This window comes from Gastrolobium bilobum, unplaced genomic scaffold (genome assembly GCF_033153095.1).
Source record: "Gastrolobium bilobum isolate Gb01-03AN ecotype WA unplaced genomic scaffold, APGP_CSIRO_Gbil_v1 utg29939, whole genome shotgun sequence".
Taxonomy (NCBI): domain Eukaryota; kingdom Viridiplantae; phylum Streptophyta; class Magnoliopsida; order Fabales; family Fabaceae; genus Gastrolobium; species Gastrolobium bilobum.
The window spans coordinates 53,357-67,044 of NW_026899343.1; the positions used below are offsets into that span (position 1 = coordinate 53,357).

At 33.9% G+C, this 13,688-nt stretch overlaps 3 protein-coding genes across 3 annotated transcripts; 2 read left to right on the forward strand and 1 right to left on the reverse strand.

Moving 5' to 3' along the window:
• Positions 1–902: 902 nt before the first annotated feature.
• On the forward strand, positions 903–1,448 carry LOC133289767 (NDR1/HIN1-like protein 10). Its single transcript, XM_061487765.1, has one exon. It carries the CDS (start codon positions 903–905, stop codon positions 1,446–1,448), a length of 546 nt encoding a protein of 181 aa, XP_061343749.1.
• Positions 1,449–3,559: 2,111 nt separating this feature from the next.
• Positions 3,560–4,480, forward strand: LOC133289768 (NDR1/HIN1-like protein 10). Its single transcript, XM_061487766.1, has 2 exons — positions 3,560–4,048; positions 4,427–4,480. Exons 1-2 carry the CDS (start codon positions 3,560–3,562, stop codon positions 4,478–4,480), a joined length of 543 nt encoding a protein of 180 aa, XP_061343750.1.
• Positions 4,481–8,158: 3,678 nt separating this feature from the next.
• On the reverse strand, positions 8,159–13,688 carry LOC133289771 (uncharacterized). Its single transcript, XM_061487769.1, has 11 exons — positions 13,556–13,688; positions 13,234–13,456; positions 12,628–12,805; positions 11,339–11,438; positions 11,032–11,245; positions 10,410–10,587; positions 9,405–9,475; positions 9,248–9,325; positions 8,755–8,842; positions 8,550–8,605; positions 8,159–8,425 (listed from the first exon to the last, which is right to left on the reverse strand). The coding sequence occupies exons 1-11, from the start codon at positions 13,631–13,633 to the stop codon at positions 8,334–8,336; spliced, it is 1,356 nt and encodes a 451-aa protein (XP_061343753.1). The 5' UTR covers positions 13,634–13,688; the 3' UTR covers positions 8,159–8,333.

Sequence of the window (13,688 nt, forward strand, 5' to 3'; positions counted from 1 at the left end):
TAATGTATAAATAAATCTATCATAATGAAATTCTTGCCTTTCGCTCGAAGGGGAATTAGTCGCACTCTTTCTCCGGTGACAGTGGTCTAATGCATCCTATTCCAATAAGGACTTAGCCTTAGACTTTGTTTGGGAGTCATTATTTGGAGAGGACGGAAAGGAATATGAGGGTTTACTTGTGCCTTTCCCTAATTTGTGAATTTAAAAAAGGGTTTTATTAATCTTATTTGAAAGGAGAGAAGTTATCTCATGTCATAGAGATAAATTTGTGAGTTTCACCACCTGAAAAAATAAAAAATAAAAGAAAAAAGAAAAAAAAGTGACACAATTACCGAAAACTGTGTAGGAGAGAAAACTTATCTTATGTTGCATGAGAATAATTTTTCCTTTTAAAAAAATAGGGGAAGGGAATATTGGGGATTTTTGTAAAACTCTCCAAAACCATTCTCACCCTTATTACTCAACCTATAAATTATTATTTTTTAAAAGAAGCTATGATAGTTTTTTAAAGGGAGGTACCATGATTATAATAATTTCTAAAATCTTCAAATCCAATTTTTTTATTCTTTATCTCTACGTACAACCAAATTTGAGTTTCCTTTTACTCAAACCATTGAATAGTTCTTCACACGGTTTCAAAAGTCAATGCCAATGTACTTTGTATATTGCAAGGAAATCTAAGAAAAGCTCAAGCAACATATCATACACCAAACCCATCAATGATTCCACCCTACAAATAGTCAAATAGGCATAAACATACTTGTTACACCATATTTTCATCAATCACCTAAAACTTCTCCTACCAATTATATATCACACTATCATAATTGCCTCTCACCATGTGTTGCAATTCCCGCTGCTGTTTGACAATCTCTGCTTTTATTTTCATGATCATACTTTTTATGATCATCTTCTTCACAATCATCTCACCCTCAAACCTCAAGTTCTATGTAACTGAGGCCTCTCTCACACAGTTCAACCTCACCAACAACAACAACTTATATTACAACTACAAGGTAAACATCACAGTGAGAAACCCCAACAAGAAGGTCATAGTGGATTATAGAGGGATCACAGCAATTGCTTGGTACAAAGATAATGACTTTGCTCATGTGAGTTTGGCACCCTTTGACCAAGGCCAAAAGAACACTAGCTTCCTTCAAGTGCAGTTTGAAGGAAATAGTGTGTTTAATCTCAAACCTAAACAACTAGGTGAGTATAATGAGGAGACACGTGTTGGGATTTACAATGACTTGGATGTGGATTTGGATTTTCGAATTAGATTCAATTATGTTGGAAGGTACAAAAGTAGTCGTTTCAATCCACCTATTGTTCAGTGTCGTCGTTTGAGAGTTCCTTTGATTTCAAATGGTACATTAGCATCTCCTTTCAGTGTTACAAAATGCAGCACCCCTTATTTCTTTGTAGATCGTTATTCAGGAGATTAATATGAATCATTTAAATCTTAAGAAATTTGAGTTGACAAAGTGATTTGTACTCAATTTCTCACAAAGTGCTTCATGGATATGGCTATATGCATATAATAAAAACTATCTCATGTTATGGATCACTTGGATTTGTTCATGTTTAATTTTATTTCAGTTCTTTTTTTTTTGGATAACAAAAAGTTTAAGTGGAGTTAGACACCGGTATCCCACTAGGGTCAGGGAAGACTCTCCCAACTTCTTTGAGAATTTCTGGAAAGGATTACATATCACCCACCAACAAAGTCCTCACATCAGCTAACGAGATTTAAACTCACGCCCTTGAAGGATATGGACCAAACCCTTAGCCAATTGCCAACCTTTGTTGACTTATTTCAGTTCTTCTAGTTCTGGTTCTTGTGCTTGATATCTATGTTTAGAGGACAAGCCTTGTACCATAATGAATCGTTTTCAAAGGTAGAGGAACAATTGATGTTGACACTGATTTATTGCTTTTGCAAATCAAAAATTGAAATAATTAATTTCTTTGCATTTGGAGTTTTTTATTTTATTTCAAATGAATTCTTTTCAATTTTTTAATAAACTATTGTTCCATTTTCGTCAACAAAGTAGGGAACCCTCCACACGATAAGCATCAAATTGTTAATTGTTTATTATAAAAGTAAAACTGAATAGCCACCCTTATTGATAATTTATTCTTTTTTATATATAAAAAACTACTCAAGTTGTTTCTTGCTGACAATTTTAACTTCCATTAATTTATAGTCCACCGAGGACAATATCCTACTAGCAGAACAAGTTTTGAATGATGCAATGCTAATTGTTAATTTCTAATGGAACATTTTCCATTGCTATTTCATTTTCTGGGAAAGTACATAGGTAATTGTCCAAGACTCAGTGGTTACTTCTGTTGAGTCAGGTGGGATTGTCCTCTACTCTTGATGAGAGAAAAATGGCTAAAATTTGTCTTGAACAGCTCAGTTTTGTTCTGCAAATATATAAGTTTTGCTTTTGCTTTGTCCTTATCCTTTTCCCAAAATGTGAAAGTCTAACTTTACATGGTGCGATTACATTGCATAAAAAATGTTACAGACTTTTAATACTCAACTTGTAAATTTATATAAGAATAATAAATCTTACATGATCGTTGATTTGTTTGCATCTAACAGCTCGAATATCAAATAAATCAAAATTGTTAAATATATATAGGATCAACAATCAAGATTAAAAATATAACTTATACCGGTGTAAAATGATCCTAACTATATATATATATATATATATATATATATATATATATATATATATATATATATATATATATATATATAGTACTGATGATCTACGTTGCATCGACACTTTAAAAAACTAGAAGTGTCGTATACGACACTCTGACACGTTCCGACATCTATAATATTTGAAATTTCATTATATATCATAAAAAAGTTGATCGATATTTTACCAAACTGATGTAATAAAAATTAAAAATAGATACTGAATAAATCTCACTGAATGTATGAGAATTTTCAATTTAAAATATAATAATAAATATTTACATCTTATGTTTCATTGCAAAATTGATGGGTATTATAAGTTTAGTTTTATTTTTTTGTTAAATTATTGAATATTAAATATAATATACACTACATAAATTAAAAATATTATTTAATATCAAAATGTGTCCTAATATGTCAAAATCTAACGTTTTTTAGAATTAACATATCGGAGTGTCATGAGATGTCGTGTCCCGTATCGATGTCGATGCAACATAGCAGTGATGATTATAATAATTTCTAAAATCTTCAAATATAATGCTATATACTTTATCCCTAGAACCAAATTAAAGTATTCTTTATACTTACAAGTCAATGAATCTGCACTTTGTATAATGCAAGGAAATATCCTAGATAACCACAAGCAACATACCATACATACACCCTATAAATAGGCATAGACATTATATTCATGTAGCACCATATTTCATCAATCGCCTAGAGCTTCTCCTACCAATCATTACTATCACAAATCAGCTTCTCAAGATGTGTTGCAGACCCAGCTGCAGCATCGGATGCATGATCAACATAGGTTGTAATTCAATCTTTTTCCTTTGGTTCATGACCATCATTTTCTTTTCAGATATCTCCCCTTCACAGGTCAAGTTCTATGTAACTGAGGCCTCACTCATGCAGTTCAACCTCACCAACAACACCACCTTATATTACAACTTCAAGGTCAACATCACAGTGAGAAACCCCAACAAACACATCATAGTGTACTACAGAGTGATCAGAGCAATTGCTTGGTATAAAGATAATGACTTTGCTTATGTGAGCTTGACACCCTTTGACCAAGGCCACAAGAACACTAGCTTCCTTCAGCCTGTAGTGTTTGAAGGACACACTCTGATTAATCTCACAACTTGCCAACTTGGTGAGTATATTGAGGAGACACGTGCTGGGATTTACAACTTGGCTGTAAATTTGGATCTTACAATGAGAATGAAGTTTGGATGGTACAAGAGGAGTCGTTTTAATCCACCAATTGTGCAGTGTTCTTTGATAGTTCCTTTGATTTCCAATGGTAAATCAGCAACTCCTTTCAATGTCATCAAATGCAGCCCTTGTGATATTACTAATTGCGATAGGATCTGTTTACAAACTTTTTTTTGCAAATTACACTAAGTACGACCGGTTGTACACTGCATGATTAAAGTATGACCGATCGTACTTAGTGTAGTTTGTAAGAGTTTGTAAATAAAAAAATTTGTAAATATAACATGCCTCTTACTAATTAGTACAAAATCCTTTATACCCTATGATTACCTTAATATGCAAAGTAGTACATATAAAGCCATACATCATTATACTATCTAATATACAGGATGCTACATTTGTCTATATGCATATAATAATAACTCCTCCTCATGTTATGTATTACTTGGATTTGTTCCTGTTTTTATTTTGTTTCAATTTGTTGTTCAGTTCTCTAGTTCTAAGATGTTCTATTTTTGCATGAATAGCCACCCTGATTGGTAATTTATTCCTTATTATATATAAATAACTACTCAAGTTGTTTCTTGTTTCAATTTTTTTCTAGAATTGAATAGCCTGCCAGATGTTGACAATTTTAACTTCCACATATTGTCCATCGAGGACACTCCTACAAAGAGACAAGTTTTAACATATTTAAGGACGATTGCGACAATCATGAATCCAAATTTCTATTAATAAAATTCTTTTTTAAATAATACTACATATACACATCATTTTGTATTTACTATAATTCATTTAATTAAGGGGAAAATATGTGTCATTTTAAATGACACCTTACATCATTTCACTATCACAAAAAGGTGAGACTCATATTTTTAAAACTTTTTCCCTCCACTTTCTCTTTCATGATTTATCTCTTTCTCTCGTTTAAAATGACACAACTTTATGTCCTTTAAAATGATACACACTTTTCTCTTTAATTAAATATTTTATCCATGCACATAAACTTCAATTCTGTCGCTTTATACAGACATGGAGTGATGAAAGAAGAATGGAAATACGACTAAAATTTTCTTTTTAAAAGCCTTAGTACCGCTTATATAATAAACAAATCATGACATCTAGCAAGATTATAAATGCATAAGCCTCGGGACTTACTCTTATTTCTACTCTTCCTATATAATATTTAAGATATTATGATAAAATATCATCCTCAATTATGTTAAGATGCAAAAAGTCCCCATTCTATAATTATTAAAAATTGATTCTCCAATTCATTCATTCATTCATTCTTGACTCGTTAATATTCATTCATTCTCCAAGGCATTACCTTAAATTTTCATAGGAAAAGCTAAAGCATAATAATATCCATATGCAAAGTCATTAGGATTGGTCTAGTGTAACGAATTTTGATAATCTGCATGAGATCATAACTTCAAATCTCAGTACCACCATTATATATTGAAGGATCTCCTACTCATAGAGTAGAAAAACAACAAGAAAAAAGTTTTGATGATGCCAAAGTTTAGAAGATCTCAAATTGAAGATGTGAAGCAAAGTATTTGGTTAGGTTTTTAGATTTCTTTATAACACATTTTTTATACCACTAAGTATCATTCTAAGCTCCAATGCATAACATACATTTAATTCATTTCATATTGAGAGTTTTGAGTATTTTAAAAATTGGATTTAAAAGTTGAAAGTTGTTGCTCGTTATTTATCTCGCCATAGCAAGTTATTTTAGCAAGTTTAAGGGGTCAGCTCGTTGGAACCCTCGCTATAGCGAGATGATGTTTTTAGCTCGCTGCTCAGCTCACTATAACGAGTAGGGTTGTGACTCTTTTAAAACACATTTCTCAGTTCTTTCCTCACTCGCTTTTTTAGAAATCACTCCCTCTTTTCGAAGAAAGCCTCTCTCTTTAAAGTTTCCAAAAAACCTTCTTTCAAGAACCATCTTCATCTTCCAAAAATTGAATCATTGAAGTTCCTTTTAAGATCTATGAGTGTGTGATAGTGAATCTCTTATTCTAATCATCTTCCACCCAAAAAATCCCCTAATCTTTTCATCAACAATCTTGTTAGCAAGAACCCTAAACACTTGGTGTTCTTGTTGCTCCTTTGCTCGATTTTTTAGTGTGCTTGGGGCAATATGAAATCATTTCACCATTCTTCAAGATTGAAGCATTTGAAGCAAGTTTCATGGTACAAAAGTTGAAGAGCCCTATCACACCAATATGTTTTTTCGCTGAAAATTGAGATTCTTTGATACAATAATTTTGGGACTTTATTATGGTATATTCTGAAAAACTCAAACTCCTCTATTATTCATTGTTTTGAAATTTTGAGGATTCTTGAGTAACCATTTCAAACATGATTTTTGGGATTTTTAGCGGTATATTCTTGAAACTTATAATTCTTGGTTTGTGTACTGTTTTAGTGATTTTCTTGTGAGATATCCAAGTTCCTTGATGCATTAATTTTAAAGATTTTGATACATACATCATTATCTTGAATCTTTGCATTTGACATATATTTTTAGAGCTTGATTTGTGCTTAATGTATATGTCTAGTGTGATAGGACACTGTAATTTTGGATATTATGTTTTGTGATAAATCTTAATATTGTATTATGTATTAAAGTGGTGTGTCTATGTGTGTGAGAATTCTGTCCTAGGTGTGTTGGGTGCAACCAAGAGGGTTGGTGATCTTTTGTTTGGCTTGAGAGTGTCTCTCAAGACTTGCAGCATCAAGAATCCACTAGAGAGTATAGAGTTCTTGTGTGAGAGAAGTTAGTGAACTCCTAGGTTCGGCTTGAGAGGATTCTTGGAGCTTCGAGCAATGTAGGCACTAGGATAGTTTTTGGTATTTTTATTAATTGTGTGTGAGATGCGTATTTGTATAACATTATTTTTGTGATCAATAAAATATCTACAAGTACTTCAGTCTGGACGTAGCATCCCATTGCACTAAGGGGCGTGAACCAGGATATATCGTGTGTCTTTCTCTCTAATTTGATTTCTTAATTTTCTGCATAGAGATTGAAAGTAACACTGGTTCTGATTTAAACTGCTATAGATGTTTACTATTGAATTAAAAAGTGTCGTAATAGTTTTATGGTATTATAATTGTGTTGCAACAGGTTTAACAATTCTGTTATGTTGTATTAAAAGTGTCGTAATAGGTTTACTTGTTCTGATATAAGTGTTGTAACACAAACTGATTTTTGATTATTGGACGTAAGTTATTTTACTTTTTGTGTAAGAAAGTTTGTAGCTACGTATATAATTACGAAATTCATTTTTGACATATAGGGACCTTGAGTAAAATAGTAACACTTGTATGTTTGTGTGATTGATAACTTGATTGAAAATTGCAAAATAAGTTAAAGACTGTCAATCTAATTGATTAGGTGTGTTACTTGAACTCATTAATTCAACTTTGTCTAGGCTATTCAAATTTAAATATCTATGTGTAAAAAGATTTTAAAAAAGTTAGAACACCTAAATTCTCGTATACGGCTCTATGGGGGGTTCATTGGTTTACCTATCTCAATAAAGTCTATGACTGGTTTGAAGAACGTCGTCGATTGCCGACAATATAACTAGTAAATATATTCCTCCTCATGTCAATATATTTTATTGTTTAGGGGGAATTACACTTACTTGTTCAAGGCCCTGCACGCTTTACGTCTGGAGGATTTGCGAATACCTAATTCTTATATTAAAACGCTCCAAGGTCCGCCTCACGGTATCCAAGTTGAAAGAGATAAATTGAACAAATATGGCCGCCCCTATTGGGATGTGGATATGTAACTGCTCAAGACATCATTTTACCACCTTCTGTAGAACTCGTTCATAATACACAACATATAGCTAACATAACAGAACCAATCCATTTGTATATTGGATTAAAAATGGATTAAAAATTGATAGGAATCGCGGATATCGTATATTTCAAGACAGAAGTTATACTATAGATGCTGTATTCACTATTCATGCCTGTACCCCACCCCACCAACATATATATATATATAAGACTACAGGTTAAACAATATATAATTGTATATACTCTTGTATCTGGTCTCATTTCATTAGGTCACTCTTTGATTGCGTGTTATTTGTCAATGGCAAGAAATCATTCATGGAACAATCTTTCAGAGCTGGGACAGACAGTGCCTGTTCACTTGCATCTAAAAATACTGGGAATTTGGGCAGAGTATAGTGAGACTAATAGAGATCCAATATTGGTGACATATAAACTAATGAAAGTTGTTCCTCAAAGAAAATAAATGGAGCAGACAAATCTAAAATGAAGGCAAATGAGTGCCACTGGAAGTCTAACATTGGTCTAGAATATTAATAAGGCAAACTCTACTACTGCTTATTACAACTTGATCTTACATGGGAATCCCATATCTTTTGTACAAGTTTGCACGTTTAAGTTCTTCCATTAGTAGATGTGCCACTGAATTGTATCCCATTTCCCGAGCTTCAGTTCATTCAGCCAAAGAAAAGAAGTAAGAAAAACGTACAAGACTCACTACAAAGACATTTGCAATCAAATAGCAATCACAACATAACAAGAAAAATGAAGTGACAACAGAAAGACTAACCTCTATATATTGCTATTCCAGTTGGAGGAATCTTTCGTTTCCTCAGGCATATTGAGCTACATATGAATTAAGGTAAAAAGAAAATAGTATCTTGAATCAGATCTAAAAAATCCTCTTTAAGGAATTCTATAAACAATCAATGCATGACTATTTACAGTATCCAAACCCAAAAACTTAAGCAGGTGCTAAAATTTAATGGCACTACCTGTTACATATCCAGTAAGGTTTTATTCCTTTCTCTTCTATGCAATGTGGGCACATCCATCCCTTGTTCTCTCTCACCTCCTCTATTTCTGAAACAGGACCAAATTGAACAGTTTCAAATTATCAATGTGAGCAATTTTTAATAAGTGTTGCTCTATTATAGAATATCACAATTGAGTTCAAAGCACAATTTATGATTTTCTGAAGAAACAAATTTTAGAACATAAGATAGTTTACCTCTGCTGTATTTAAAAAAATGAAAAATAAGCCATCGTTTTATAACAAATCTGACCACAAGGTGCAGGGAACAACCAAGATTATATCACTTAAATATATCTTCACTTAAATATATCTAACATCAAATACATGTGAGACCATGCTCTTAAGATTGCCTGGGGAGGGAGCTGATCTTAATTGATGCAAAAGCTGACTCAAGATTAATGCAATTTTAATTTGTTTAGTGCCTTATCTTTGGCTTAACTATTTCTCCTTACCTTCGCCGTACCGAACCTCGAGACAGGCTCTGCAAAAAACACCAGTGCTAGAGTGACAGACTGAACAATCAGTCTTTCCTGTTAGGAATGAAACTGTTAAAACATTGTGGAACTAGTGCAGAAAGAATGTAAAATAAGACACCATTCTAAATCTGACCCAGGCATGGTTCTTTCACATCAAAATTGCCACATCTTTTGCAGTCTTCTTCGCCACACAATTTCTTTTGCCTGCATTTTGTGTTTTGCAATGCAATGTCATCATCACTTATACCAAACACAATCACACACACACACACCACTTATTCCAAATACAATGCACTTGTTGTAACGACCTATATTAGGGAGTAGTTAGTTAAGGGTATTAATAAGTGGCCCAAGTTAGTCGTAACTAATGTATCAGGCAGTTAGGCTTGTAATTAGGTGATTATTTAGTTAGGCCTTAAGGGGAGAGGTTTAGCCTGATGTATAAATGGAATGCTCTAACTGTAGAAGGGGGCTTTTTGAAAAAAAATAAAAATAAAAATTGAATTCGGTTCAGAGTTTCTTAAAGGGAGGGGACTGCCTCTTTAGAAGAGGTTTTCCTCTTGTAATATCTTCTGTAATACCATTAATAAAATCATCTTTCTTCCATTTTCGTCTTCTGATATAATATTGACCAGATATGATACATGCCAAATTTCAGAGAAATGACCAAACACATTATCATCATTTTGAAAGTGTAGCTTCTATGAAGCACAAACTGCGAACCTTCTACCTCCAATAACAAACTTTGTGACCAAACAAAACTGTAAAGCAACAATTTCTACCCAACAACTCAAGCTATTAAATGATGAGCCTTCAATGGTTTTATATTATATCTCTCTAACACACTTCTTAGCAAGAGTTCTTTGGGCTTGAAGTGTGGATATCACACAGACCTATTTTTTTGGTTCTACCTTGTACTGACTTAATTCCACTAGAAAGTGAGTGGCGATAAGGATCGAATTCGTGATCCTGTGGTTACGGAGGCTCTGATACCATAATAAGCAACCATCTCACCCAACAGTTCAAGTCATTAAGTGATGTGCCTTTAATGGTTTTATATTACATCTCTCTAATAAAAACTAAAATATTAAATTAAACTCTGGTTTTTAATGGGGGGAGAGTGAGCTAGAGAATGGACCTGCAAAAATGGCAGCATATCCCAAGAACTGGATTGTAGATACTACCTCTGCCCTTGCTATTGCAGCGCAGAGCAGAACTCTCTGCTGAAATCTGAAGATCTACACCTCTCAATTTAACAAGCGGTGCATTAGCAGGCCTCTTCTCCTCTTCTTCACCTTCACATAAAGTCACCTTCTCTGTCACAAAATGCAGCAAACCATCACAATCCACACCAAAATCAACAAAAAACAAGCAGTACTTGAAAGAAAGAATAAAAAAGTCACTTGGTCTTCCAAATATACTCACATCGTCTCTCTCTCTCTCTCTCTCTCTCTCTCTCTCACACACACACACACACAAACATATGTTCCTTCATTTATAAATATATCATGTTAGTTATTCAAAAAATAGATAGGGATGTCAAATTAATACCTAAAATAGAGAAAACTCATTACATTAATTTTTAAATGGAGGCCCAATGTAGACAAATGTCATGTCATAAATTTTATACGAGAATCAAAATGACTATTTAATAATAATAATAATAATAAGGCATGGTGAGAAACTTTTTTTTTAAATCCATTTTTATAGGCTACCAAACAGAGGAGCAAGGAGAAAAATAAAAAAATTGAGGTGAAAACCTTGTTTTGGGGACAATGGGTGGGTGGAACTGTCTCTCAAAGGGTGTGAGCAAGGCGGTGGAAGGTGGTTGGCGGTGGAGGTGGCGGTGATTCGCTGGGAGCGGCGCAAGGGGGTGAGACCGTAGACCCTTTTGTTGCGAGGTTTCTTGCGTTGAGCAGAGGCTTGTCGAAGCTGAGAAATGCTATTCAGAACACCCAGAGACTCCAAACGAGCCTGCACAATACAATTGCATTCATTTCATTCATTCACATCAACACAACACAAAAGAACCCATCAAAGAGAGAGAGAGGGGGGATAGATAGATACCTGATTCTCTAACATGCGAGCGTTTCTGAGGGCTTCATACTCAGATTTTGCTCTCGCTCTCACTCTCACCATCTTAATGCTCTCTTTCTCTTCTTCTAAACTTCTTAGATTTCACCCCCAAAAAACAATCTAACATTAATAAACTTCGTACATTCGAACAACATCCTATGATAATGGGAAAAATGCTGACATAATTCACATGTTAATCTTAAACTAAACTAGGACTATCAATTAATATTTTTTTCTTGTGTAAAAATAGAAAAGATGACCACGTTTACAGTTATTTGTGAATGACTATTTTAATTTTTTTTTAATTTCCACAAAAAATAAAACCTTTTTTTTACATTTTTATCCTAAATTAAATTAATCTAAACAAGCAAGAAGATTTTCTTGAACAGGAATAATTGCCAAGGGAAATTATTGACGAAGAGGTAATTTGGTAGAACTGTTAAAAACTGTTTAATCAGCAGAGTTTTCCACTGTAAAGTGGTTTTCTACCTTTGGGGATTTGGGAAGAGTGTAGTTAGACTGGTATAGCTTCGAGTATCCAGAACAGGTTACATATACATCTATGAAAGTTGTTCCTCATAAAGAAAACAAATGGGGAAGACAAATCTAAAATAAAGGCAAATTCTACCAAGTTAGAAATTATTTGCTGATTACATCTTGATCTTGGTTGGGATTCTCCTATCTTTTGTACTTGTTTCCACCTTTAGAATTTTCTGAAGATACAAACTTTAGGTGTAAGATAAATTAATTCTTGCTGTCTTAAAAAGAACGAAAGGAAACTACTATTTTATAACAAATATGATCTCTAAGTACAGGTATGAGGAGAGTTCACTTAATGTGTATCATCAAATAAATGTGACACCAAGAATTTTTATTAATGCAATTTCACCCAATTTAGTTGCCTTATCTTTAGCTTAACTACGTGTTACTTTAGCTGTTTGGTTTGGGTGATGGAGATGATGTTGTTTCGGGTGTAGTATGTTAATGTGATGTTGATTTACAAAATAAAGGTATAAATCTATGTTCACTAAAGAGTCATAGTGAGTAGTGTCACGGAAGAAGGTTGAGAATCAAGGGAAATATTGTGTTCGGCATGGTGGCTCTGTGTAGAGAGAATTTAGTAGGGTATCAGCTCTATAATGGATGTGTAAAATATATCTCCTTAATGGCTAAAGAGAGGTATGAATAGGTGGACAAGATTCCTTAATGATAAGTTAAAGAATTAGCCATATTCTTTTTGTCCTTATAGGTATCATTAGCTATGAGGCAAATACACTCACACTATGCATTGGCAGTGCTGAGCAGAACTCTCTGCTGAAATCTGAAGTTCTAGATCTCTCAATTTAACAAGCGGTGCATTGGCAGGCCTCTTCTTCTCTTCTTCCCCTTCACATGAAGTCACCTTCTCTGTCACAAAAACCCTCTTCTCTTCTTCCCCTTCACATGAAGTCACCTTCTCTGTCACAAAAATGCAGCAAACCATCACAATCCACACCAAAATCAACAAAAAACAAGCAGTGCTTGAAAGAAAGACTAATATACATGCATAGTCTCTCTCTCTCTCTCTCACACACACACACATATATATGTTCCTTCATTTACAAATATATCATGTTACTTATTCAAAAAATAGATAAGGATGTCAAATTAATCCTTATTATAGAGAAAACTCATTACATTAATTTTTAAATGGAGGACCAATGTAGACAAATGTCATGTCATTTATATTATTGGAGAATCAAAATGAGTGTTTAATAATAATAATAATAATAAGGCATGGTGAGAAACTTTTTTTTTTTTAAATACATTTTTCCCCCCATTATTTCGTGGCTACCAAACAGAGAGAAAAGAAGAAAAAAAAAAGAAAAAAAAATTGAGGTGAAAACCTTGTTTTGGGGACAATGGGTGGGTGGAACTGTCTCTCAAAGGGTGTGAGCAAGGCGGTGGAAGGTGGTTGGCGGTGGCCGTGGCGGTGGCGGCGGTGATTCGCTGGGAGCGGCGCAAGGGGGTGAGACCGTAAACCCTTTTGTTGCGAGGTTTCTTGCGTTGAGCAGAGGCTTGTCGAAGCTGAGAAATGCTATTCAGAACACCCAGAGACTCCAAACGAGCCTGCACAATACAATTCCATTCACTCATTCATTCACAACAACTCAACACAAAAGAACCCATCAAAGAGAGAGAGAGAGAGAGAGAGAGAGAGAGGGATACCTGATTCTCTAACAAGCGAGCGTCTCTGAGAGCTTCATACTCAGATTTTGCTCTCGCTGATGATCTCAACCTTACCATCTTAATGCTCTCTTTCTCTTCTTCTAAGCTTCTTCGATTTCACCCCAAAAAAAAC

Bases quoted from the DNA above. Each gene is read 5' to 3' on its own strand.
- LOC133289767 (XM_061487765.1), top strand. From the start codon at position 903: ATGATCATCTTCTTCACAATCATCTCACCCTCAAACCTCAAGTTCTAT.
- LOC133289768 (XM_061487766.1), top strand. From the start codon at position 3,560: ATGACCATCATTTTCTTTTCAGATATCTCCCCTTCACAGGTCAAGTTC. The intron at 4,049-4,426 runs GTCATCAAATGC...TTTGTTGTTCAG, and splicing joins AATCAGCAACTCCTTTCAAT to TTCTCTAGTTCTAAGATGTT.
- LOC133289771 (XM_061487769.1), bottom strand. From the start codon at position 13,633: ATGGTAAGGTTGAGATCATCAGCGAGAGCAAAATCTGAGTATGAAGCT. The intron at 10,588-11,031 runs GTTTTCACCTCA...ATTTTGTGACAG, and splicing joins CCCATTGTCCCCAAAACAAG to AGAAGGTGACTTTATGTGAA. The intron at 9,476-10,409 runs GTCCATTCTCTA...CACAAAATGCAG, and splicing joins ATATGCTGCCATTTTTGCAG to GCAAAAGAAATTGTGTGGCG.